The sequence below is a fragment of the Labrus bergylta genome, chromosome 22, assembly GCF_963930695.1.
Source record: "Labrus bergylta chromosome 22, fLabBer1.1, whole genome shotgun sequence".
NCBI classification, from domain to species: domain Eukaryota; kingdom Metazoa; phylum Chordata; class Actinopteri; order Labriformes; family Labridae; genus Labrus; species Labrus bergylta.
Window position 1 is genome coordinate 5856620 of NC_089216.1, and position 24275 is coordinate 5880894.

General features: G+C 40.1%; 3 protein-coding genes and 2 long non-coding RNA genes across 6 annotated transcripts in view; 3 read left to right on the forward strand and 2 right to left on the reverse strand.

Annotated features, from left to right (window-relative positions):
* The window catches only part of LOC109980228 (heterogeneous nuclear ribonucleoprotein C-like), an 872-nt gene extending 523 nt beyond the window's left edge, over nucleotides 1–349 (forward strand). Inside the window, exon 4 of the mRNA XM_065950920.1 lies at nucleotides 65–349. Within this exon, the coding sequence (XP_065806992.1) occupies nucleotides 65–195 (131 nt within the window). The 3' untranslated portion in view covers nucleotides 196–349. The remainder of the gene's footprint in view (nucleotides 1–64) is intronic.
* A 955-nt stretch (nucleotides 350–1304) lies between these two features.
* LOC114919909 (uncharacterized) lies at nucleotides 1305–2880 on the forward strand. Its single transcript, XR_003808259.2, has 2 exons — nucleotides 1305–1598; nucleotides 1912–2880. It is a non-coding gene; the product is annotated as an uncharacterized lncRNA (long non-coding RNA).
* Nucleotides 2881–4586: 1706 nt separating this feature from the next.
* LOC110005171 (uncharacterized) lies at nucleotides 4587–12365 on the reverse strand. Of its 2 annotated transcripts, XM_065950759.1 has the most exons (9): nucleotides 11854–12365; nucleotides 11497–11532; nucleotides 10577–10870; nucleotides 9502–9768; nucleotides 8579–8689; nucleotides 8465–8480; nucleotides 8286–8365; nucleotides 7894–7953; nucleotides 4587–6546 (listed from the first exon to the last, which is right to left on the reverse strand). In XM_065950759.1, exons 1-9 carry the CDS (start codon nucleotides 11888–11890, stop codon nucleotides 6467–6469), a joined length of 981 nt encoding a protein of 326 aa, XP_065806831.1. In that variant the 5' UTR covers nucleotides 11891–12365; the 3' UTR covers nucleotides 4587–6466. The 2 variants fall into 2 exon arrangements, with proteins under 2 accessions (XP_065806831.1, XP_065806830.1); XM_065950758.1 differs by lacking the exon at nucleotides 4587–6546 and having other exon boundaries at nucleotides 7790–7953.
* Nucleotides 7657–13567, forward strand: LOC114917179 (uncharacterized). Its single transcript, XR_003805909.2, has 3 exons — nucleotides 7657–7796; nucleotides 7916–7995; nucleotides 13301–13567. It is a non-coding gene; the product is annotated as an uncharacterized lncRNA (long non-coding RNA).
* A 95-nt stretch (nucleotides 13568–13662) lies between these two features.
* LOC109995196 (Fc receptor-like protein 5) lies at nucleotides 13663–24275 on the reverse strand. The gene is made up of 18 exons (XM_065950756.1): nucleotides 24093–24275; nucleotides 23708–23740; nucleotides 22950–23234; nucleotides 21743–22009; nucleotides 21335–21613; nucleotides 20791–21063; nucleotides 20428–20706; nucleotides 20035–20331; nucleotides 18833–19096; nucleotides 18175–18417; nucleotides 16488–16610; nucleotides 16364–16379; nucleotides 16183–16265; nucleotides 15940–16008; nucleotides 15810–15866; nucleotides 15274–15336; nucleotides 14661–14714; nucleotides 13663–14509 (listed from the first exon to the last, which is right to left on the reverse strand). Exons 1-18 carry the CDS (start codon nucleotides 24127–24129, stop codon nucleotides 14502–14504), a joined length of 2730 nt encoding a protein of 909 aa, XP_065806828.1. The 5' UTR covers nucleotides 24130–24275; the 3' UTR covers nucleotides 13663–14501.

Here is a 24275-nt window from a genome sequence, read left to right on the forward strand (position 1 = left end):
TCACACAGCTTCACTCTACTCGCCCCTAAATACTTCTCTCTCCTGCGTTTCCCCCCCACCACAGCAGTGAAGAGCGACGACCTGCAGGCCATAAAGAGAGAGCTGACGCAGATCAAACACAAGGTGGACTACCTGCTGGAGAGCCTGGAGCGCATGGAGAAGGACCACGGCAAGAAGTCAGGTGAGGATCAGTGAGGGGGTTCAAATGCAGATCAGATTTTAGGGGTTTCCTGTAAGACTTTTCTAACAGGGGCAGAAATGAAGAGGAAGAGACTCGAGGGTCACGACTACAGTGTCCGACGAGGGCTGCACATTTTGAAACAAAGTTCCTGATAATACATGAATGGAAGAGGAGGGGGAGGAGGAAGAGGAGGAGGAGGAGGAGGAAGAAGAGGAGGAGGGTGAGGAGGAAGAGGAAGAGGAGCAGGAGAAGGAGGAGGAGGGTGAGGGGGAGGAGGGGGAGGAGGGTGAGGGGGAGCAGGAGGAGGAGGAGGAAGAGGAGGAGGAAGAGGAGGTAGAGGAAGAGGAGGAGGAGGGGAAGGGGGGAGGAGGAGGAGGGGAGGAGGAAGAGGGGGAGGGGGAGGGTGAGGAGGAGGAGGAAGAGGAGCAGGAAGAGGAAGAGGAGGAAGAGGAGGAAGAGGAGGAAGAGGAGGAAGAGGAGAGGAGGAGGAAGAGGAGCAGGAGGAGGAGGAGGAAGAGGAGGATGAGGAGGGGGAGGAGGAGGAAGAGGAGGGAGGAGGGGGAGGAGGAGGAGGGGGAGGATGAGGAAGAGGAGGGGGGGAGGAGGGGGAGGAGGAAGAGGAAGAGGAGGAGGAGAGGGAGGAGGAGGAAGAGGAGGAGGGTGAAGGGGAGCAGGAGGGGAAGGAGGAAGAGGAGGAGGAGGAGGAGGAGGAAGAGGAGACGGAGGAGGAGGATGAAGAGGAAGAGGAGGGGGAGGAGGAAGAGGAGGAGGAGGAAAAAGAGGAGGCGGAGGAGGAAGATGAGGAGAGGGAGGAGGAGGAAGAGGAGGAGGAGAAGGAGGAGGAAGAGGAGGGGGAGGAGACAGAGGAGGAGGAGGAGGAAGAGGAGGAGGAGGAGGAGGAGGAGGAAGAGGAGGGGGAGCAGGAGGAGGAGGAGGAGGAAGAGGAGACGGAGGAAGAGGAGGGGGAGGAGGAGGAGGAGGAGGAGGAGGAAGAGGAGGGGGAGGAGGAAGATGAGGAGGAAGAGGAGGGGAAGAGTGAGGATGAGAAGGAGGAGGGGGAGCAGGAGGAGGAAGAGGAGGAGGAGGAAGAGGAGGCGCAGGAGGTCGAGGACGAGGTGAGGAGCGGGAGAGGAGTCCAGATAACAGGGGGTTTTTTTGTTGAGGGGGAGGGGCTTTTATGACTTTATGAGTAGGAAATGGGAAGAGAGAGAGAGGACTTCAGCCTTTGTACATGGGGAGTGCAAACTAACCACTAGGCCACTAGTGCCCATAACAGTGATTTTTTTTACCAAACTGGTTGTTTGTAGTAGTTTTCAGTCTTTTGATTAATTTGCAGATTGAGGTGTGCCGGTGGCCTAAGCGGTTGGTGTGCGCGCCCCACGTGCAGAGGCAGTGGTCCTCGAGGCGGGCGGCCCAGGTTCGAATCCGACCTTTAGCCCCTCCTGCATGTCATTCCCCACTCTCTCTCTCTCTCTCTACCCGGTTGCTGACTATAAACTGTCCTGTCTCTAAGGATAGATTCATAAAAAGCCCAGAAATAATTTAAAAAAGAAGTTTGATGAGTGAGTCCGTTATGTCCATAAGTGCCAGAAGATAATATCCCAGAATCCTCTTTTCTTGTGGGCAGTAATCTGAAACCCTGCTGCTCTTTATACGTCAAAAACAAATATTCAAATATCTCGTTTGTGTCGAGTGATTAAAGACTAATGAGTGATGTTTGGACTTCTCAGATGAAAAGCAGAGGGCAGGATGAGGACGACGACGAGGAGGAGGAGGAGGAAGGAGAGGACGACGGGGACAGCGCCAACGGAGACGACTCCTAAACACTACACAGTCAGACCGACACACACACACACACACACACACACACACGTATACAAAACTAAGTGTGTGTGATTACATTTCTTTCACCTCACTCAAACGCAGTGGCTACACGCTCACATGTGCTGAGCTGACTGGACATTTGTGTCGATCATTGAAGATATCTAACACTGGAAACATTTCACCAATCTATGACGTACGTTTTGAAAGGATTTTCCTGTTTTTTTTCTTCAGTATTCATAATTCAATATCCCCCTCCTTTTTTTAAAAATGTTGTTTTTGTTGTTGTTGTATTTGATGTTTTGCTTGGATATTTTTGGCCTCTGGAGAAATATAATGTCTTGTCTGTTACGAAAAGATAAACCCCAAATTGAGTGGAGAATAAAGGTCACATTTTAACACTAAATCTAAAGAAGAAAAGAAGCTTCATTGAATATTAGGAAATTGATGCCATAAATGTAAATTTGCTAAAAGATTAAGTTAAAAAAAAATCCATTCCTTTGACAGCAGAGCAGGCTTGAAATTCTATAAAATATGTTACTGCTGCACATCTTCCTCCTCACCAGCAGGTGGCAGTGTATCCCCACAACAGGCAAAACAAAACGCAGCAGTTACTTTCTTCTGTGGATCACAGAAAATCTTCATCTTCTGCTTGTCAGATAACAACATGAGCATGTATAAAAAAACCTCACGTCGGACTGCACAGACGCTCAGAGAGAAGCCTCATTGCTATGGAAACGGCTGTTTGTCCCTGAGGTGTTACGACCTTTAACTGACCTTGACTTGTGTAATGCAGTGCTACTCCATGTTTGTCTGTTTCAGTTGATGTTTTGTTTGACTGCACTGGTTTAAAGTGAATAAAGATGTTTTCTAAGTTGGCGGAGCTTTTGGTTTTCAATTAACGAAGATGCATTCAGGTGCAGCGTGAGACTGTGGGTCATAAGGGTGTTGTTGGGGGGGGGCTATATAAATGTTGAATGGATGCAAACCAATGTCTTTACCTGTAAGTTAGAAGAATGGTCATTTCCATTTCAAGCTAAAAGAAGAACCGAGGAGCTGAAACACCTCTAGCTTGTTTGTCCACTACTTCATCACCTTCATTGACTTCAAAACAAACAGCTTCCTTATTAATATACATTATTCTGCTGGGAGTCTACAAAGGCCTTGGAGCTCGGTAATGAAGGCCGGAGCAGAAAGCTGGCAGGAATGAAGAGGAATGCAAAGAGGAAAGAGGGATAACTAATCAATACAGAGCAGCCTTCAGGATGAACTGTTATTAATGAGGGGACAAACACGGGGGGGGGGGGGGGGGGGGGGGGGTAATGAGAGAATGGATGGATGGAGGGATGGATGGATGGATATTAGTGAATACCAAATATGCATCATGCTGTTTTTTTCTGTATATTATTAATGTTGCAACTGCACTTCATCATACATGTTATATTTGTGTGTATGCATTAACCATGTATCTAAATGTATATCAGACTGTTTATACTGGTTATATTGGTTATACAGTTTTATCTCAGCATGTTTTAACTACTGTACCACTTATTGTTATTCTAATTAGAACCCCGACACATTTTACTAACATTACTTAGACTGCACCTAAGACCTTCCTGCACTTTAAGTTAGATTGTAAAACTGCATCTTAACTGTCTCAGTTTTTACACTCACAGTTACAGTAAAGCCGTCTAGTCTCTAACAGACAGGTGTACATACCATGCAGGCAGACCTCAAACAGCAGCAGAGCACTGAATGTAAAAAAGCATCTCAAATATCGGATGCGATCAGCGGCCATCTATGTAGGGAGGAACGTCTGTTTCCTCTTCTTTGCTGAATCGCAAAAAAAAAAGGACAAGGCAGGAAGTAGAGCATGCAGTCTGACCAGACCTGATACTTTATTGTGAGCAGAGCGGAATAAGGGTTAAACATTTTATATCAATGTTTTCTTTTAACCCGCTGTGTGCTGTCCACATACAGCATTAGCTTCTTTATCCACACAGTTTGACCTTAGTTTATGTTACAATGCACATCAGTGATGAGCAAACAGCACTTTATTTTAAATGCAGCATCTTCAGTAATTATTTATGGTCAGAAGAGTCACATACAGGTTAGTTAACATCTTCATCTGCTCCAAATCTTGCACAGCTCATACTACAGCAGGACAACAGAAGAAGGATGAACAGAAGGGGACATAAGGGAAATGAGCTTGTTGCTGTCGACTGTGCTCATGGATTATATTTGGACACACGGTGGCAGTGCTGCCTCAAACAAGAGACCCAGTAGGAGCAATGAAGAAAATCAGGGGGCAGCAAAAGCAGCACCAGACGGACCAAAATCCACCACTCACAATCACTATTCATTCTGCATCTTCATTAAAACTCCTGACAAAGAAGCCATCAAAGACCTCACTGTTGTAGGTCAGGTCATCTAAATAAGTCCAAACCAGAAAGCCAAGCAAGCCTTTCAACCTGCTCCTTTACTCATGTCCACCTCACGAAAAATAAGAACGACCCCCAAATATCATTTTTTTCTTAATCTGTGAGACTCTCGTTTTTCTGTTTGGGTTAGGGTTTCTGTTTAATACAAGAATGCAACATTAATTAAAGTTGGAAGCTTTAAAGTGTGTTTCTTCTTAACAACCAAACAATGAAAACCATTAACTGGATAAGTAGGCTAGAAAATGTGCCCAATATTGAGGATTCATTTACTTTTTTTTTCTTTTGGAGGGGGATTTATTTTTGTTTGTATGCGTACCAAAAGTTGCTAACATTGCTCAACCTGTTTATAACAGAGACCGTTTATCCTCTGCTGGACCGGCCACCTTTAAAAAAAACATTTTACCAAGAGTATACCCCCTTCTTTAGACACCAACACACCACTGTGTTTACCTGATTAAAGGTGTATCCATGAAGTGGAGATAAATACTGTTGTTTACAGGCAGAGTGGCTGCTGTGTCACAGAGTTAGTGCAAAGCTCAAAGAAAAGTAGGAGCTTAAAAAAAGTCAACCTAGCTGCTGATGGGAATGAAACATCTAACCATTATTTTACCTCAAAGTTACAAAAGATGCAACGCAGAGCTTAACCGTCTAAAACTCTGTGACCCCCTTAGACCCTCGAACCTTTCACAAGAAAAGAGAAATTCATAGAAACCAACAACTTTCAAAAAAAAAATGGGAAGAGCATTTCAGAAAGTTTCCGATCAATGAAATCTTACCTCAGTAGTTCATGATTTCCTGTTTAAACTCATAAGTGGGTTGACTTCCTGCAAACATTAAGAAAACAGTATACTGTCAAGGTAACTGTTAAGGACAGGTTTACCATTGGTACATAGTATAACATCTTTAATGGTTTTCTAATATATTCCAGGGTTAAAGTTTTTTTCTTTAGGGTTTTAAGCCATTTGGTGAGGTTAAGAAAATAACATGAAACTGAGCAAAGAAACATTTAAAAAGACGATTGACAGCTTGGTGTTATGAAAAAAAAAGTTTATTGTTGCATAACATAAAACTAGGAGCAATCATGTTAAAAAAAAGAAGAAAAAAAAGGCAGCAGATAAAAGCTATGTATAAACAAAGCACGTCTCAAACACAACACAACACACTTTTCTTCATGGACCGAGAAGAAAATCAGAGAAAAGTGATGAGAAGTTATTCAAAAGGTTCAATAGATTTTGTAGTTTCAAAAATCCATCACACACACACACACACACACACACACACACACACACACACACACACACAAACACACACACACACACACACACACACACACACACACACACACACACACTGTGCATGGTTTGACTCTTACCAGTAGGTGTTCCTCTTTTGACTTCAGAAGAAACCGTTTCATGAGACATCTTTTCTACAAATGAACAGATGATTCGTTCTTCAATAACAACTCAGACTGAACTGAACAGATGTTGATCTAGATCATAATCTAAGTAGAGAACACCAACAGTATGGGAAAGCTGAAACTAACACAGTAAACATGTCCGACTCTGATATCTGCATGTGTATGTAGTTTTCATGTACAGTTAAGAATATGCATGAAACAGGCAATATAACATATTTGACATATTTTCATGTAAAGAAAGACGTTTGCAATAGAATGCAGTTTCTGTGATTAGGGAAAGTTAGAAATCTGTTGCAAAGCTATTCGCAACAGACTTCTCAAATTTGCAAAGCAAGACCAAAGAAAAGCGAAACAACAGGAAGGTCAGTTCAAATGTATGCCCTCTGTAAAAAAATAAAACTGGCTCAGGCAGAGGAAAAAAAAACTCTCTTAGGAAGCGATAAATATCAATAATCAAAGTTTAAGAGTTGGACGATGGTTGACTTCTATTGGTCGCGACCTGAGATGACTAAGCCAATTCAAAGAAAGCTCATTCCCATGAAGAACCTCGAGTCATTTCAAATATACCAAAATGTTCATTCAAAATAAAGTCTGGACTTGTGTATGTTATGTTTTTGTAGTTGCAGGTGATCCTATCTTCACTTTGGAGTAAACAGAGCTCTCCTCCTCTGGTTCATTTTGCAGACCTGATCAGATGAATAACAAATAAACAAGATTTTTATTTTCAAAAACAGATCGGCATCACATTATAAAATCCAAAGGCTTTTGTTTGAACGAATATTAAATATTGTAAACACAAATTAAATGAATACATTAACTTAGGTTCAGAAGCAGGACCACGGCCAGCCGTCCCACTCCACCCTCTTTGTCTCGATTCTTTAACCCACCCTCCCTTCCTCTCATCCCTTCACCCACCTTCCTCATCCCTTCACCCTCCTTCCTCATCCCTTCACCCACCTTCCTCATCCCTTCACCCTCCCTTCCTCATCCCTTCACCCACCTTCCTCATCCCTTCACCCACCTTCCTCATCCCTTCACCCTCCTTCCTCATCCCTTCACCCACCTTCCTCATCCCTTCACCCTCCTTCCTCATCCCTTCACCCACCTTCCTCATCCCTTCACCCACCTTCCTCATCCCTTCCTCTTATCCATTCACCCTCCTTCCTCATCCCTTCACCCTCCTTCCTCATCCCTTCCTCATCCCTTCACCCTCCTTCCTCATCCCTTCCTCATCTCTTCACCCTCCTTCCTCATCCCTTCACCCACCTTCCTCATCCCTTCACCCTCCTTCCTCATCTATTCACCCTCCTTCCTCATCCCTTCACCCACCTTCCTCATCCCTTCACCCACCTTCCTCATCCCTTCACCCTCCTTCCTCATCCATTCACCCTCCTTCCTCATCCCTTCACCCTCCTTCCTCATCCCTTCCTCATCCCTTCACCCTCCTTCCTCATCCCTTCCTCATCCATTCACCCTCCTTCCTCATCCCTTCACCCTCCTTCCTCATCTATTCACCCTCCTTCCTCATCCCTTCACCCACCTTCCTCATCCCTTCACCCTCCTTCCTCATCCATTCACCCTCCTTCCTCATCCCTTCACCCTCCTTCCTCATCCCTTCCTCATCCCTTCACCCTCCTTCCTCATCCCTTCCTCATCCATTCACCCTCCTTCCTCATCCCTTCACCCTCCTTCCTCATCTATTCACCCTCCTTCCTCATCCCTTCCTCTCGTTTGTCTAATTCTAGGAACAATCCGGATCGTGATCAGCTCGGCCAGAATTACGTCTGAGACAGAACCCCCATCCTGAGTCTCCCTCTGCCCTGCAGTCAGTCAATCCTTCAAGACCAGCCAACTGACAACATCTTCTTCTTCTTCTTTTAATTTTGTGCTCTTACTGTATCTCAAACACCTTCATGATTTAAAGACTTAAATAAAGGTTGGTGACCATGATTATACCGATATTCTTTTTCGAGCGTTGCAGCGTTGATGAAGCTGTAATGAAGGCGGACCTGGTCTGAAACACGAGTACTCACCTTTACCTCTGTTTTTAAACAGAATCAAAGAGTACGTCACATCGTTGGATTCATCTGCATCTGGAATAAACACGAGAAGATGACTCACCATCTTAAATCAAGGTTACAGTATGTCTATATTAAAAGTTTAACAGAGCAATTTTAACTGTGCTGGGGTCTTTTGACTGAATTAATGATAAAACTATCCCCATTACTTTAAAGATATTTACACATCTGCTTCATTCTTACTGTATTATTAGCCTCATGTTTACTCAAAAAACATTTTTGACAGACTGATTAGTAGTTTTTAGTTCCTATGTTAATGAATAATTAATCAGCCTCAAGTGTTTCTAAGAAATGATGAGGTCTTGAAGATGTATTTTTGTGATATTGACCATTGAGAGACCCTCTACCTTGAGTCTGGTTCTGGTCGACCACGTCATCTGCAGCTGGGCTCTGATTGGTTTTCTGAGACTTTGAGGGTCTAAAAATCCTGAGAACACAAAGGTTAAAGATCCTGTCAAAACGTCAAACAGACATGAGAAGAAACATCTGCACTTTTAGGTTCTAGAGGGAGAAGCGTTTTACCGACCTGGTGACGAATGTATCTGAAAGAAAAAAGGCTTTTCTTGTTAAATTGTTTAATATTTCTGAATTGATCATTTTCTCTAAGTTTTGTATGTCTTTGAAAATGATCAGGACTCACTCGTTGACTTTCTGTAGCAACACAGCAGCAGCAGGAGCATCAGGGTTAAAAGGGGAAAAAACAGTCCAAGGACCAATGGCAGAGGAAAGGAGGAACCTTCAGAGCTGGACACTGCCAAAATAAAAGAACAAAATGGTTATTTGTCAGGACATTTTATAGATTGCTTCCACATGTGTAACTGACAGGTACTATTATGTACAAGATACAATTAAATGTTTATCTGTGAACTTATTTAACCAATTTATGTAGGTTTCCTTTTAAAGGTCTTATTTAAGGGAGCAATATGTCTCTAGTGTTAAAAATGGGTACTGCAGTCCAAATTCAGCCACCTCCTCCCTAGAGTTGATACGCAAGCCGAGTTAGAATAACACAAACACTGAAGCTTCAGTGTTTATCCAGCTCTGCATCGGTCTGTAAACCTTTCTGCGTTCTAACCTCTCTCCATTTTTCTAAAAGCATCTCCAATATTGATCCTAGTTTGAGCACGTTTCTGCTCGTGGAGCTTATTAGAAACATGCAGAGGCTTTTAAGGTCGGGCACAATCACTTCTATCTGAACCACTTCTCTTGCTCGCTTCCATCGCTGAAACACCTGTTGGTTTACCGTTTGCCTGGCAAACCGAGGAGCGTCCAAAACGGCTGTGTGGGGGTGCCTTAAAACCGCTATACCTTCTCTGGTCCAAATAAAAATACAGACCAGTCAGAGAAGCCAGCACTTCAACATATCATGTTTCCTTAATGCCTGATGATATAGTAAGGTCCTTTAATCATTTCATTCAGTAAATATCTTACATATGACTCCTTGAAGGCGTCATGTAGCATTACTCTATCTGTCTAATATAAATTAGAAACACAATCTGTATAAGAGACTTTAAAAAACAATTGTTTTCGCAAATTAGATTAAGATAAAAAACAAAACATTACTTTGAAAAGTGATGTTGACTGCATTGCTGAATTGGCCTGATGCAGTCTCACACCAGTACACGGCTGTTTTTTTTGGAGGGTTTGTGATGTCACACGTCGAATTTTTCATTGTCCCCCATTCAGAGCAGGTTGACCGATGGCCTTTTTCAGTTAATCTCATCACCCTCCATTTAGAAGAGTTTCCCTCGCAGCTCAGTGAGACATTCTCTGAGGAAACGTGCTGGCCTCTGTCAGGAGGACTCACTTTGATTGAATTTGGATGAATTTCTGAAAAGATAAGAAAAAGTGAAGGGTCAAATCCAGCACAGAGTTTGTAGTTTAATGAGGAAGGTACGGTGAACGGCAAGTTTTGACAGTCTTTAAATACCGACTCCATCTTATTGGCTCTCTTTAGCCGTTCTCACAAATACACTCCTGAAAATATCCAGAGGACTGCTCCGGATATTCTCCTGACCTGGCTGTTCACATGTACACCTCACAGCGGGAGACTTTCCCTGTCAGACAGGAGGGCGGGCGGGACGTGGAAGTAGCGGTCGGAGCAACAGAGTCCGCTATACGACGTCACAGTATAGAAACGTCACTCCGCCCCTCTTATTGGCTCGAGGTGAATTCTCCGGAGAATATCCTGCTGCGTTCTCACATCAGCCCACCCGGACTTGCTGCAGAAAAAATACTAGGAGGGCTGGCCGGAGAAACTCTATGTGAGATCAGAGTGAAAAATGTGGCTGTTTGCGTTCACACATACAGCTCCTCCTGGAAATGTCAGGAGTTTTTCAGGAGTTTTCTGCAAGTGTTAACGCCCTATTTGTGAATTCAGCACCATCCACCTTTCTGTTCTAAACAGACAGTATTTGATACTGAAAATATCTTGATATTGATTTGTATGTAAGAATGACTTTAATATTGCCCTAGCTTGTGTGCTTTCTTGGCTTTTTTGTTTGTACACAAACAACTCAGCCTGTCGTGCATGTGTCTGTGTCTGCAGACGTTCAAATGCTTGTCATGTCATATCACAGTACAGTAAAGAATAAACAGAAGTAAACACTTGGTGGTGCTAAAAGTAAAACATACAGACCTCTAGACCAGACAAACGTGGGTTTGCTGGTGCGAGTATCATTTCCCCTGTTAGCTTTGCACACATATGCTGTTGTGTGTGTCTGTCCATGACCAATGTAGGAACATTGACCTTGTCCACTGCAGCTGTGAGACAGTTTCTCATGACTGTAGGAGTTGTTGGATGATCTGGGAACAGCCTTATACCAGTTGAACGTCCACAATCCATAATTTTTGCTAAAACGGCACTTCAGAGTAACATTGGCTCCAGGACTCGGCCATGAAGTGGACACCTTGACAACAGGTCTGGGATCATCTGTTGAAAAGAGATGAAACGACATAAAAAGGTTTCACATGATTTTCAATACCACACACTTCCTTCAGACATAACTCATGAACAGCTAGGGGCCATTCTAGAGTCTGTCCTACTGCCTATTGCAAAATGTGCATATTCTTGGCCACTGTTTTGGTTTAGGTTTGTGAGCCCTCAGGGGCCCCCTACTGGTCTGGGGCCCCAAGCAGTTGCCTGCCTTGCCTGTTGACAAGCAGCACCTCTGTGAACAGCCATGTCTGATTTTCAGGGAATGTAACACCAACCAGATTAAGTTTTCTTTCACGTAATGAAGACATGCGAGTCCAAGTCGTTTTTGATGGAACATTTCAGAATATACACCGACATTCTTTTTCTGATCCATCTAAATCTGTCTGAATCTCATTGATATTCATCGGTATGTTTCCCTTCCCCTAACTAGATGAACATTTAACACACACACACACACACATTAGTCATATCCTGCTTTGTGTTCAAACATGGACTAAAATACAACATACGTTTGCAGATAATAAACCACGACTGATGATGTAATCAAGCGTGATGCAGTGAGTGAAGACTCATTTGGAGAGAAAAAATAGAACAGAAAAAAAGGAAGCTGGTGTAATCACCTTCAGCGTGTCCACAGTGGATGAGTGTAACCAGCGCTGAAATTAAGATTGATAGATTATTAAATATGATCACAACTAGCAGAAACTGTTTGTTTTAAAGCTTAAAAAATAAAAAAAGGTATTTAACAACAGCTGAAGTTTCAATGTAACTTTTAACGGCTGAAAAACGTCTAAACAGTGAATCATCATTGAACGTCAATCAACAGGAATGAAGTGAAGGCAGTTTCAATCAGAGACCTCGTCGTGAAATAAACAGAAAGGTGTATGACGATATGAAATTCAATAACATAGAATAGTCAAAGTCAAAATGGTCAAAATTTTCTTGACAAATTAACATAAAAACAAACTTGTACTCACTGAAAAACACCACTACACAGACCGTAGTGTGTGCCATGTTGTACCCAGCAGCGACCCACAGTCTCTGTTGAATGTCTGCTTTAAATCTTGAAAGCTGTTGACACTCATATCTTTAATCTGATCTCATGTTTCCTCCAACACCAAGCACAGCGTCTTTTCTTCCCTTTTTTAACACCCACACTTTACGATGACTGTCAAGTACACACACTGCTCGGGCCATGCAGATACTTCTTGTGTCTTGTTCTTGATCCAAGCTAAATGCAAAGAGTTAAGAGTACAAATTACAGTATGTCAAAGTGAAAGTAATTTAGGAATGAAAAGTTACTCCGAAACATCAGATAGAATCTTATTTGTGTTGAATAGAAAGTGAACACCATGCAGGAGAAATAAGTCTTCAAGTTTTCATTCTCAATCTGACCTTTAATGCAACTAATGCAATTTGTTTGACAGCCAAAATGAACTTGTGATAGTTCACAGGTACGTGTCCTTCATCACTATTAAGTTTGAATTTTCAGAACCTGGTATGAGCTGTGGGGAAAAGTAGATTATTCCCGTGGTAGAGGGAGCAGAAGTGTAGAATTTGTGACGCCTGTATTTGTCCTTTGTGTAGTTTTTGAACATTAAATCATAAAATCAATTTGTGTCTATGTGTGTATTTAACCATTGTGCAGCTTCGATTGTTGCCCCAAAGTTAAGGCAGACAAAAGAAGCCAACCAATCAGCATGGCTGAAGCATACACAGCTTCACAGTTCCTGTTCACACTTTCAAGAAGTGTTGCTGTGGAAGTTTGTTTATCTCCAATATGCACTGCTTAAATGATCTAGATCATTTTTCTGACCTGGCTGTTCACACATGAACCTGTGGGAGACTATCCCTGTCAGACAGGAGGGGGGGGCGGGGTCTAATGAGGTGAGACATGACGTAAAAAAAACAAAAAAAACCTGGAAGTAGCAGAGGAAGCAACAGAGTCTGCTATACGACGTTCTAATGAGAATATTTGTCCTTATATCAATGCTACGTGTGGTTTAATGGGAATCCCAATGTCAACAAAGGAGCATAGAACAACATACAAAAGAAGAGAAAACATAAAGCAGCCGTTTAATAACGTGCACAGAGATTGAAGCGGTCGCATGCATACACTTAATGCACTGTGCAGCACTTACAGAATATAAACGTCACTCTCCCCTCCCATTGGCTCGAGGGGAATTCTCCAGAGAATATCCTGTTTTTAAGGGTCTGGTGGGAAAAACTCTGGGTGAAGTCTTAAGGAAAAATGTGGTTGTTTGCGTTCACACAAATATCAGGAGTTTTTCATGAGTTTTCTGGAAGTGTGAAAGACAGTTTATCGTCACACTGAGAAGGTATATGTCATGTTTTTTGTGTATTTTCATAAGCCTCTGTTTTGTTTATGTAGTTCTTTAATCACCCTTGTCTCTTTCATTTCAGATTCTGCTCATGTTCCCACCTCGTTTGTCAGCACCGCCTTAATTATTACACTCACCCAAGTCTTTTTATCCCCGGGTTGTCTTTGTATTGAATCCCAGTTTGTGCTCCCTGTTGCCAGATCGTAGCGTTTCCTTTGTCCTAGCATTTTTGTCTATAGCTTTAGTGTTTATGATCTCTGCCTGTTTTTTCCCTTCTCCTCTGGATTTGTTTGAATTTCTGTGTACCAAACCTTGGACCGCATTAAACGCCTTTCCTTTTTGAACGCTCCCTCTGAGTTTACATCTTTATCCATTGGGTGCCTATCTTTGGGTCACAGTCTGGCACCGGTGCTGCTAATAAGTTCAACACAGAAGCTGTCAGGATATCTTAAAAATCCAATTTTATTGAAATGGCAGAAATCTGTACAGACATGTTCACCAATAACCATTGAAACTCAAATATTGTATGAAAGGCTTTTGTTTGAATACAACAAACTATAGTAGCACTAAGGTAAAGAACAGAAAATTAAATGAACTTATTCAAAATCTAAAAAAATAAAAAACAGAAAACAGGCTATAACAGCATATGCTAAGTGGTTAGCTTAACGCTAAACAGAGTAGAGATTTTTATACTCTGGTTATGTTCTCATTTTTAAATACTATTCCTCGTGGATAAAATCTTCTGCTCTCGATACAGCACGATACAAGTAGTTCAAATGAAATGTAACTTAGTCTAACAAAACAAAAACATGTGGAACGTAACAATTCAACTTTACAAACACTTTGTGTACAACTATAACTTTGTTGAAGAGACATATGTCACATTTAAACTCGAATCTGATGAATCAGTTCTTTTCTAATGTGACAGATACATGAGACACCTCAGGTCTTATATCTTCCTTTTCTACTTTGTCATTGCATCACAAACATTAGAAAATGACCAAAGAAATGATCCGCCCTGTCCCAAATAAAGGCGGGTAACGCTGCTCACAGCTTACTAGTGAAAGAAGTTAATCGATGCATGAAATGTTCAACCAAACTTTCAGGAATACAAAATAAATACACAATTTAATCTATTTTCTATGCTACTTACTGTACCGAATACTTTTAATAATTTACAAGCACGAGCACAAAATTATCACATGACAACTGCAAATGCTAATCAAGCCAAGATTTTTTTTTTCACGCTGCCATCCATTCCTTACGTCTATAGATACAGAACTTTATTGATCTGGAAGAGAAGCAAAGGGAAAAGAAAGATTAGTAATTTTTTAAGAATATTGCAATCTTTACCAGACCTTTTTGACTGTTTTAAAATCAGTTGACATATACATAAAATAAATCCTCATGATGTAAGGTTGCATTAAAACCATGAGCTGTACCTCGTTTGACTTCAGAGTAAACCGATTCTTCAGTTATCGCAGGAGTTGGCTTTCCTGAGAGAGACAATCAGTGTAAAAAAAGTTCATTATACTGAATATTAAGAATAAGCCTTATGTTTGTAATTGTCATGTATGTAATCGTTATTACAATCTGTCATTATTTGTATTGTTGCAGCCATTAACCCTTCCCCCCCTTAGCCAATTAACTGATTTCAGCATCATCTTTAAGCATTAAAGTTGCCTAAGTATGCAAAATGTTCAGAAGCAACACATCTAAAACAAATGCAGAAATCAGATGTATTAAAGGCACAGTATGCAGATTCCACCACCGGGGGGCGCTCAATCAAAACAATAATAAAAGATGACGTTGGTGCTGGCAGGGAATCGTGAGTTCTCTCTGCTAATCAATTTAACCAATTTTTTATTGATTTAGATATTTCAACGTAAACATTGTAATTAAATTCTACATATTGGACCTTTAATGTAAAAACACCTGACAGTTAATATTAACAATAAAAGCTTACATCACCTGCGATTTGAAAGAAAAAACACTACATTTATATTGTTCTGTGTTGGAGAAGAAAAACTGCAGTTGATTGCTTACTTCACTCACCTTTGTTTTTCTTGGCTTTACCTGGATTATGGCAGCTGATTTGAGAATAAAGGACAGATGGATCTAAAACAAAAGACAGATTTTAGGATTGGTTTTCTTTGTAGACTGAATTTGTAATGTACAGACGGACGGGTTGAAGGATTGAGAAAGAAAAATGTAGAAACACTTGAGTTTCTATGATGACTGTACAGATTATGTGTTATCACGATGGCAGCTCAGCGAATGTTTCTTCTTCTTGCTTTTGTTTGGACCCAAAACTATCCATCTTAATACTTAATCTGTGAGATGGAAATGTTCTTAAAACACATGACGATCCGACAATAACATGCATCCAACATACGTTAATTTAAACAGCCAAACTGAGCAGTCACAGGAATAAATGCCCCAAATTTAGCTAACATTTGACAAATTTTGTCTCTTTTGACACCCAGTGGAAATATTTAGAATAATTACTGAACTGCAAGCTGACCCATTATCTCCTCCAGTGTGTACCATGATGCATTTTAACATCAACTTAAAGCAGCACTGTAACCTACCTTCTGTTTCTAACCTCACATCAGAATAAATCGTGCTGTCTGGTTCAGGTTTCTTCCCTATAACAAATGAGCCGAATGAACGTAAAAACACTTCAGTATTTTTTCTGCTGTATCTTATTGAAATACTTACCTTTCTTTCCGATGTTTTTGAGCTCAATCAGAGAATATGTAACATCATGGGACTGGGAGTGGTTTGCATCTGAAATATATGTTTTGTTATCCACAAACATTCTGGGCCGTGCATAAACTACAGTTCATCTACAGTCGGAAAATATTTCAGGAAACAGTTTAGCGCGTATTGGCTGACATCATTGTCCTGGTTTCACTGAGTCAAAACTAACTATAAATATTTATGATTAATTCAAATGCTTACCCTGCAGGGGAGGTGAGTATTCATGACGCTGAGCGGCCGGATTTGTGGACGAGTCCTGGTTTGTGCTTTCAGACTGGATTGACCTCCAACATTGAGTAAATAAAACGGTGTTAACATTGGACGTAATGGCAAAGTGTTAATGTAATGTTTAAAATGAGACACAAGAGAGCACTGAACCAACCTGACAAGGTATGAATCTGTAAAAAAGACATTGTGTTGTTCTTTTAGTTTGCCACCATTTCATGTCAAACATTTGGAATAAACCATCAAATGTGTAAGAGAAAAATCTTAAATAAAGGTCTCACCCTTTGACTGCCTGCAGCGATACAACAGGAGCAGAAGAATTATAAGTACTACTCCACAAATCAGCCCGACAATCACGAGAATTACAGGATATGAAGGGTTCCCAAGCCTGGACACCGCTACAACTAATAACAAATAACTGTTAATGAACTTATAAAACACTTCTTAAGATTATAGACAATGATAATTAAATGTTTTGTGATGTTGTCTCAAGCAACGGTGAAGACAAAACACAAACATGTGTAAAGAAAATAGTCTACAATGAATACATCATTTTATCGCAATCCAGGATTTAACCAAATTACTCATTCAACACTAAATTATTGAATCAATAAGGTCAATCACTTAAAGTGTGGTTACTTCCAACTAGATGGTGTATTTGACCTTTTTCTTTTTCAGACAAAACATGGTTTACATAAAATCATTTAGTAATTTGTATCTTTGTAAGGATGGAAAAGTGGCTTAGGCTAAAGAAAGAAAAAAAAATCAAAAATTCAGTCCAAGTGAATTTTTTTACAATGAAAAAAAAAGTGCAGCAATATGTACAGTACAGGCCTGGAGAAAAATGTAAAAATAACAAATAAAACTAGCAAGAAATAAGTAAATAACAGAATGTAAAAAGTGACAAACTAAAGACGCGACTCAGCGCTAAACAATGCCACCGTGGGCCCTTGCAGCGCGGCACACTCTTTGGTTACTGTCAACAATTCTCCAACACTTTGCCCCTCCAACCACCAACAACCTGCAAGGCCCTCAAGCCTCCTCTTATGTAGGAGTTGGCACCCCGACCAAAAGAGGTGAGAAATCAATGAACTCTCTGGAGAGTATTACCTGTTCTGCAAGAAGCACAAAACATCTACAATAAGACTAAAAACACATCAAAATACATTTCAGTTAAAGGGATACTTCACCCGCAGCAGCCGTCTCACCGCTATATGTATATTTTTTCGCCATTATCAGCTTTCTCCATAGAGCCTGTTAGCATAGCTTCCAAGCAATATGACCGACGTTAAGTTTCGATTCCTTTAAGTAAATTCTTAAACCACCATTTTTTTTTACAAATCATAATTATTCTCAACAACCTAAACATCCCTCCACCTCTGCCTAACTTGGCGCCATCCACTTGGCACACCCCCATATAAGCCAAAGGCAGGCTTCATCTCTGTTTGGCTATCTTTTGGAAGTGACTTCAGCTAGTCGGTAGGGCTACTTTGAATTGCTTGAGGACCACTGGACCATGTCTGAGAATTGAACCCAAAGTGGATCAATTCATTTGAATTACAGCAGAGGGCAGCATTACGCCTTGTAGCATTCAGCCTGCCAGAAATTCATGAGAAGAAGAAGCTCTGTCTGGCAGTTCCTGGTTGAGAAAGAGGAGTGCAAGCCAGGATATGGAACAACAGAGGACTAACAAGATATATTTGACATGTGTAACACTGAATAAAGTGTTTTAATGTTAAAAAAAAAAAAAAAAGGTCCATGAGTTTTTTTGTTGCTTGAAAATAAAATGTTTGAAATGATTTTGTCATTCACACCCAAGTATTGGTGGCTAGTCATGCTAAGCTAACGTTAACACAGGCCTCTCAGCCAGCTTGGTGTCACTTCAAGAATGTCTGTTTAACATTAGTGCATGAAAGTATGTACATTACTTTAGAGGGCACGGGGTATCTCCCTGACTATCCCACTCACCTGTTACTGACATCCAACTCTGAGACGACTCTCTCCCTGAGGTCTGACACTTGTAGAAGCCCTCATCAGACTTTGACACAGCAGAGATATTAAGCTCCTTTCTGGTATCATTTTGAATGAGTTTGTTATTCTGATAGAAGAACACATTGGAAACAATATCTGGGCTTCTCAATCTGCAGCTAAGACTAACTGAACTTCCTTCAGTCACTGGATGGACAGGGCTCACCAGGATAATATCAGACTCTGTAAAACAGTTAAAGAAAAGAGGATTCAGTCAGAGGTCATCAGGTTCAAACATGAAAATTAGCAGACACAGAATGATGAGAATATATTTCTTCTTTTTTTACAGCAATGCTTCAAAGTGATGATTAATCTGATGTGTTATCTTGTGTACACCTTACTCCTTCTTATGTTTAAGACTTTGGCATCAAATGTGTTTGAACAGCAACTGTCTACAAATGTGATCAGTATTTAATAATGATATACACTCAGACCTTAATCTTTGCTTTTATCTAATTAAGAGAGTAAACTCTCCCACACTGGGCTGCTCTTTTACTTCTCAATGTCGATGGAGATAACGTGGAACTGAATGATGTTGAATTGAATACTTGGATGCTGAAAGATAAAAACTTTAAGAAGAAATGTAATAAAAACATACTCTGTTTAGTGATGTTGACAGCGTTGCTGAACTCCCCTGATCCAGACTCACACCAGTACACATTATTTCTTGAGATGTGACGATCTATTGTGCATGTTGATCCAGTCATTGTATCCCTCAGGGAGCAATCTGCCAGGGAGCTGTCCCTTTGAAACTTCACTCTCCACTGAGTAGAGTTCCCCTTACACTCCAGTGAGACAGAATCAGAGGTGAAGTGTTGCACTCTTTCAGGACTCACTGTGAGAGATGCTGATGAAGGCAAATCTAAAAAAAGAAAGAAAGAAACAAGAGGTTCAACAAAGCCCAGACCGTTAGCTGCCATTGGACTTTATATTTAATTAAGATAGACAACCAAGGAACCCTTGCTTCTGTCTATAAATTGAAAGACTTTCTTTGACCTGTGATTTTTCAAAGATATGAAGGATTAGCATTTCATACTGATGTTTCTCCATGAGTAGTTGCATTCTTACTTTTTATTTGTGTTTCAAGTCTGTGGCTTGGTTTTTTCCCTTCTTTTCCATCAGTCCATATTCTGTTTTATCAGGAATGGCTGAATTAGATTTTTCATATAGTGTCTACATACCACTGATTACTGACCAACTATTTTAATCATACAAGCCCTCACATGTGAGAGTCAGCAATTAGCAATAAGATGCTTAATTATACAAAGTAAAATGTTTTTATTGAACGATTATTTAAGTGATAGACTCTAAAAATCTTCCTTTAAGTGTTTTTCATGCTACCAAAAACAACAACAACCACTCACCAAGGAAACGAGTTTGGTATTTGGCTGTGTATATTGTAATGTAGGCTCATGCATATGCACTTGTGGATACACACACACCACATATATGATGCTTTTAAATTGTCTATTTAGACAGATGAAGATATGTTTACAAACTACCTGCACATTAGCTCCAAGTTAAGTTGTGTATTTATTTTGATAATCGAGTGTAGATATTGAGCTTTCTGTTGAACTATTTTGAGAATGTATATGTATGTATACACGCTTACAACTCAATGAAAAGTTGTTCACTAAAAGGAAGGGGAAAGAAAGAGCATGAAGTCATCGTGATCGATTCCTATCTTGCTCTTGGATTGTTGTACAATACAGACAAAAGTACTGAAGAAACTCTATGTTGTTCATAGATCAAAACTGAATAAAGATATTAATCTCAAGATAAAGACAGAAACAAACTGACCTCCAGACCAGACAAACTTTGGTTCACTATAAGGAGTGTTCATTTCTCCTCTTCCAGCTCTGCACACATATCCTGCTGTGTGTGTCTGTCCATGAACAATGAAGGAATACTTTTCAGTTCCATCTCTGCTTCCAGATAGCAGCTGGTAGCTGTAGGAGTTGTCAGATAGTTTGGGAATAGCTTCATACCAGTAGAACCTCCATCCTGCTGATGGGTGTTTAACCTCACAGTTCAGAGTCACAGAGTCTCCAGGACTCAGCCAGAGTGGAGACACGGTGAGGACAGGCTGGGGTGAACCTGTTGGAAAAGTGATTATTCAAAGAAATAAAACCATGTAATGATGGAATATCTGATAGTACAGTATAATGTTTATATAAAAGAAATTTTACTTACTGTATAAAACCGTTAATGTGATGGGATCGCTCCAATCTGTTGGAGACTGGTCACTTTTTTTTCTGCCCTTACAACTGTAGTTTCCACTGTGTAATGTATAAGCAGGTCCAATACTGTATTCCTTTTTCTTTGGAGGTTTGAATGAGTTGCTTGTTTTCCACTCGTACTCCCACTCAGCGTCATCTCCATCCTTTATCTCACATCTTAGAGTAATCGACTCATCATTGTATATTTCAGACCAGTTGGGGTGCAGAGTCACGACAGCCTTGTTTGCAACCGCTAATGTTGAAGAATTCACAGTAAGTATACAAAGATGAAAAAACCTTAAATCTACACCAAAGAATGTCAATATGCAAAACTTACTATTTTCTTTTAACTGAATTGTATTACTGTCCTCTGTGTAGTAAACTGGGTTTCCTCTCTCTCCTCTACACCAGTAGAGTCCTTCCTTTGAGACATTAATTTGTCCAGCCGAGGAGACATCATGTATGGATGATGGGTTAGAGGATTTATCTGCTCTGTACCAAAAGTAGTATTGCCAACCAGATGAAGAGCTCACATCACAGGTCAGGGTCACATAACCTCCTACTGGAATATCTGTGACATCAGCCTTCAGCTCAGGCTTTGGTTTTTGTTCTGTTCAGTTTAAAACAGGGATATAAAAATGATTACTGTTTCTTTAAATAGCCATTAATAAAATACCTTATGGAAATAAATACACATGAACTTCATCCATGAAACTTATTGTACCAAAGAAACACTTAATCACTGTGATCTGCACTAAAACTTTCTCAATGAAGAAATAAAGTCACAATTTGAGTACTGCTCAGCTATGAATGATAGTTTCTCTTAACATACACAAACCTTCTTAAAACTTGTTTTCATGTTGATTTTAAGTCCATCTTACCTGATACTGTCAATGTGATTGGAGTGCTCCATGGTGTTGAGGAAAGTACCTCAGTTTTGTGTTTTCCCTTACACTTGTATTCTCCTTCACTGTAAGAAGTAGCAGTGATTTCAAATGATTTACTGTTTTTTTTCACAGATCTATCAGAGCTGGTTGTTTCCCACTCATACTCCCACTCAGAGTCGTCTCCACCCTCGATTTCACATCTAAAAGTGATCTTCTCTCCGCTGTATATCTCAGTCCAATGGGGCTGAAGAGTCACAACAGCTCTGTCTGATACTGTTTGTGTTCAAGAGATCCCAACAAGGACACAATGATGAGAAAAAAAGAAACATCTTTAGTCTTTTTATATCAATCAATTTATGGATAGAATATATTATTACAAGTTTTCAAAAATGTTAAACTCACAAATGATGTTGATAGTGACTGAATCACTGTACTCTGTGTCGTAAACTGGTTCTCCTCTCTCTCCTCTGCACCAGTAGACTCCTCCCTTGGAGACACTGATTCGTCCATTGAAGTTTTTACCATCATCTTGTGTGCCCGGGTGATCTCCTCTGTACAAGATGTACGTCCAGCCAGATGATGGAGGGTTCACATCACAGGTCAGGGTCACAGCGCCCCCTGCTGGAATTGATGTGCTGTCAGCTCTCAGTTCAGCCTTTGGTATTATTTCTGTTTGATTTGGAAACAAAGATGTAAAAAGGTAAATTACTGTACCTACAATTTGGTCAAATTCAAACAGTGCTGAGCCCAGAAGTAAAAATGACTTGAAGAATTATGAGCTGAAACTAGTGTTAAGATTTATCTCTTAAATTATATTAAATTTAAAGTAGTTCAATTCCAGAAAAGATCCAAATCATGTATCACTTTATAAACAATATCAATCAATCAAATGTATTCATAAAGCACATTTAGAAAAACAAGACAAAAACTCACACATACATATGTGCCCAAACACAAATGCACACACAGAATACTAACAATATAATTAGACTTTAATATTAAATGATATTTGATAGAAATACATCAGAAAGAAACACAAGCAACCTAATTAGGACTCAAAAGCCAACATGTAAAAGTGTGTTTTGAGGCGTGACTTAAAAGACTCCACAGAGGGGGCAGACCCTGACTGAGGGAGGAAGGCTGTTCCACAACCGTGGGGCCTTGACTGCAAAGGCTCGGTCGCCTCGAAGTTTATAACAGGAAGGAGGCGGGGCCAGGAGGCGGAGCCAGGAGGCCCATGTTTGAGGATCTGAGATACTTTTCTCACTTTGACACAGCAATCATAACTTAGGAGAGCTCTATCAATATCAACAAACATCTTCTTTGTCAAATGTGAATAACTTAGCCAATATTTATAAGAAATTATTCAGACACTGTTAGTGACATCAAAATTCACTGTTTTAAACCATATTAAGACATATTTTAAGAAGATTACAAAAGATGTGATAGTCTTAAGTTTCTCAGTTATTTTGTTACCATGCCGAAAGTTAAAAAATCATTTGTCACAGCTCCCTGCAAAGACTTTAAGCAAGCAATGTTTTGTTTTCTTATTTAGATGAAATCATTTCCACCTGGACATTTTAATTATTGACAACATGGTTCAACTTACTTGTTACAGTCAGTTTGAAGGGTTCACTCCAAGGCGTGTTGGTAGGATTAGGGGATCCCCTTCTGCCTGAGCACCAGTAGTCTCCGTTGTCAGAATCAGTGGCTTGGCTAATAATAATGGATTCATTGTGTGTTGTATATTTGGATGTTCTGAGTGTGCTGGGTGTGCTCCAACTAAACGTCCATTCAGAGTCTCCACCTCCCTCAATCTCACATCTGAGAGTGAGCGTCTCATTCCAGAATGTTTCAGGCCAGTTGGATGTAATGGTCACACGGGGACTGTTACCTGTTCACATCACAAAGAAACAGGATTGGAAAAAAAACTAAAAATAGAAAATGTTACAGTTTTCATCCATGATCCTTATTGTAATGATTTAAATGTCTGTACAATATAACTGTAACAATAATGACACAACAATAATGTTGTAAATGGTTTTAAAGTAACGTATAAAGCAGCGTTAAAAGAAGCAGCTGTTGAAGAGATATAAGAGCTTACAGAGTCACAACAGTTTCTAGAAATACCAGCAGCTTTCCATGGTGAGGACAGAGTCGAGTCAAAAGAGAAAACTAAAATACATAGCTTAAAAAAAAACATTTTCAGTTCATGTTCTAGGACATTTTCTTTTAAAACTTAAGAGATAATACATAAACACAAAACACTACATGTGGATGATGTTAAAGAGATGAAGTAGGTAATAAATAGAGGAACTGCAGAAATATTTAAAAAACAAAAATCAGAAATATAAGACAATCACTTACCTTGAGCCAATCCGTGGGGGATCAAATTCAGCACTAAAGTAAAGATTAATAGTTCATCAGGGAAGAATTAAAGGTGTTAAATCCAGATAGAGTTTCATTTTAGGTAACTGTTATTGTCAAAACTTTCAAAAACGAGATGGTTTATCTCAAGGGGCTATCCATCAATAAACAGAATTTTCTCAACAAACGTTTGGCAGCCATTTCAATCCTAAAGCTTTTTTTTCCCAAACTATCGACTATTTACTGTTCACGCCTTGTTCAAATGTTGTACAAACAGCAAGTGCTTAACTCCTGTTGTATTATTCAAACAGCTGAACTACATGTTCATAGAAACATGACTCGCTGTTTGAAAGTCACAAAACTTAAAGAGCTCTGATGTACTCACAGAAAAACCCCAGCACACAACGCAAGGTTTGGTCCATCTTCACATCCTAAACAACAATGAAACTCTGACGCTTAGTTTTAAAATAAAACATTAACTTTACATTTCTAATAATGCAGAAGGAAAAGAGGAGAAAGACAAGTAACAGTTCATTAAAATGTGAGAGCAGAGTTTCTCTCGGACTTC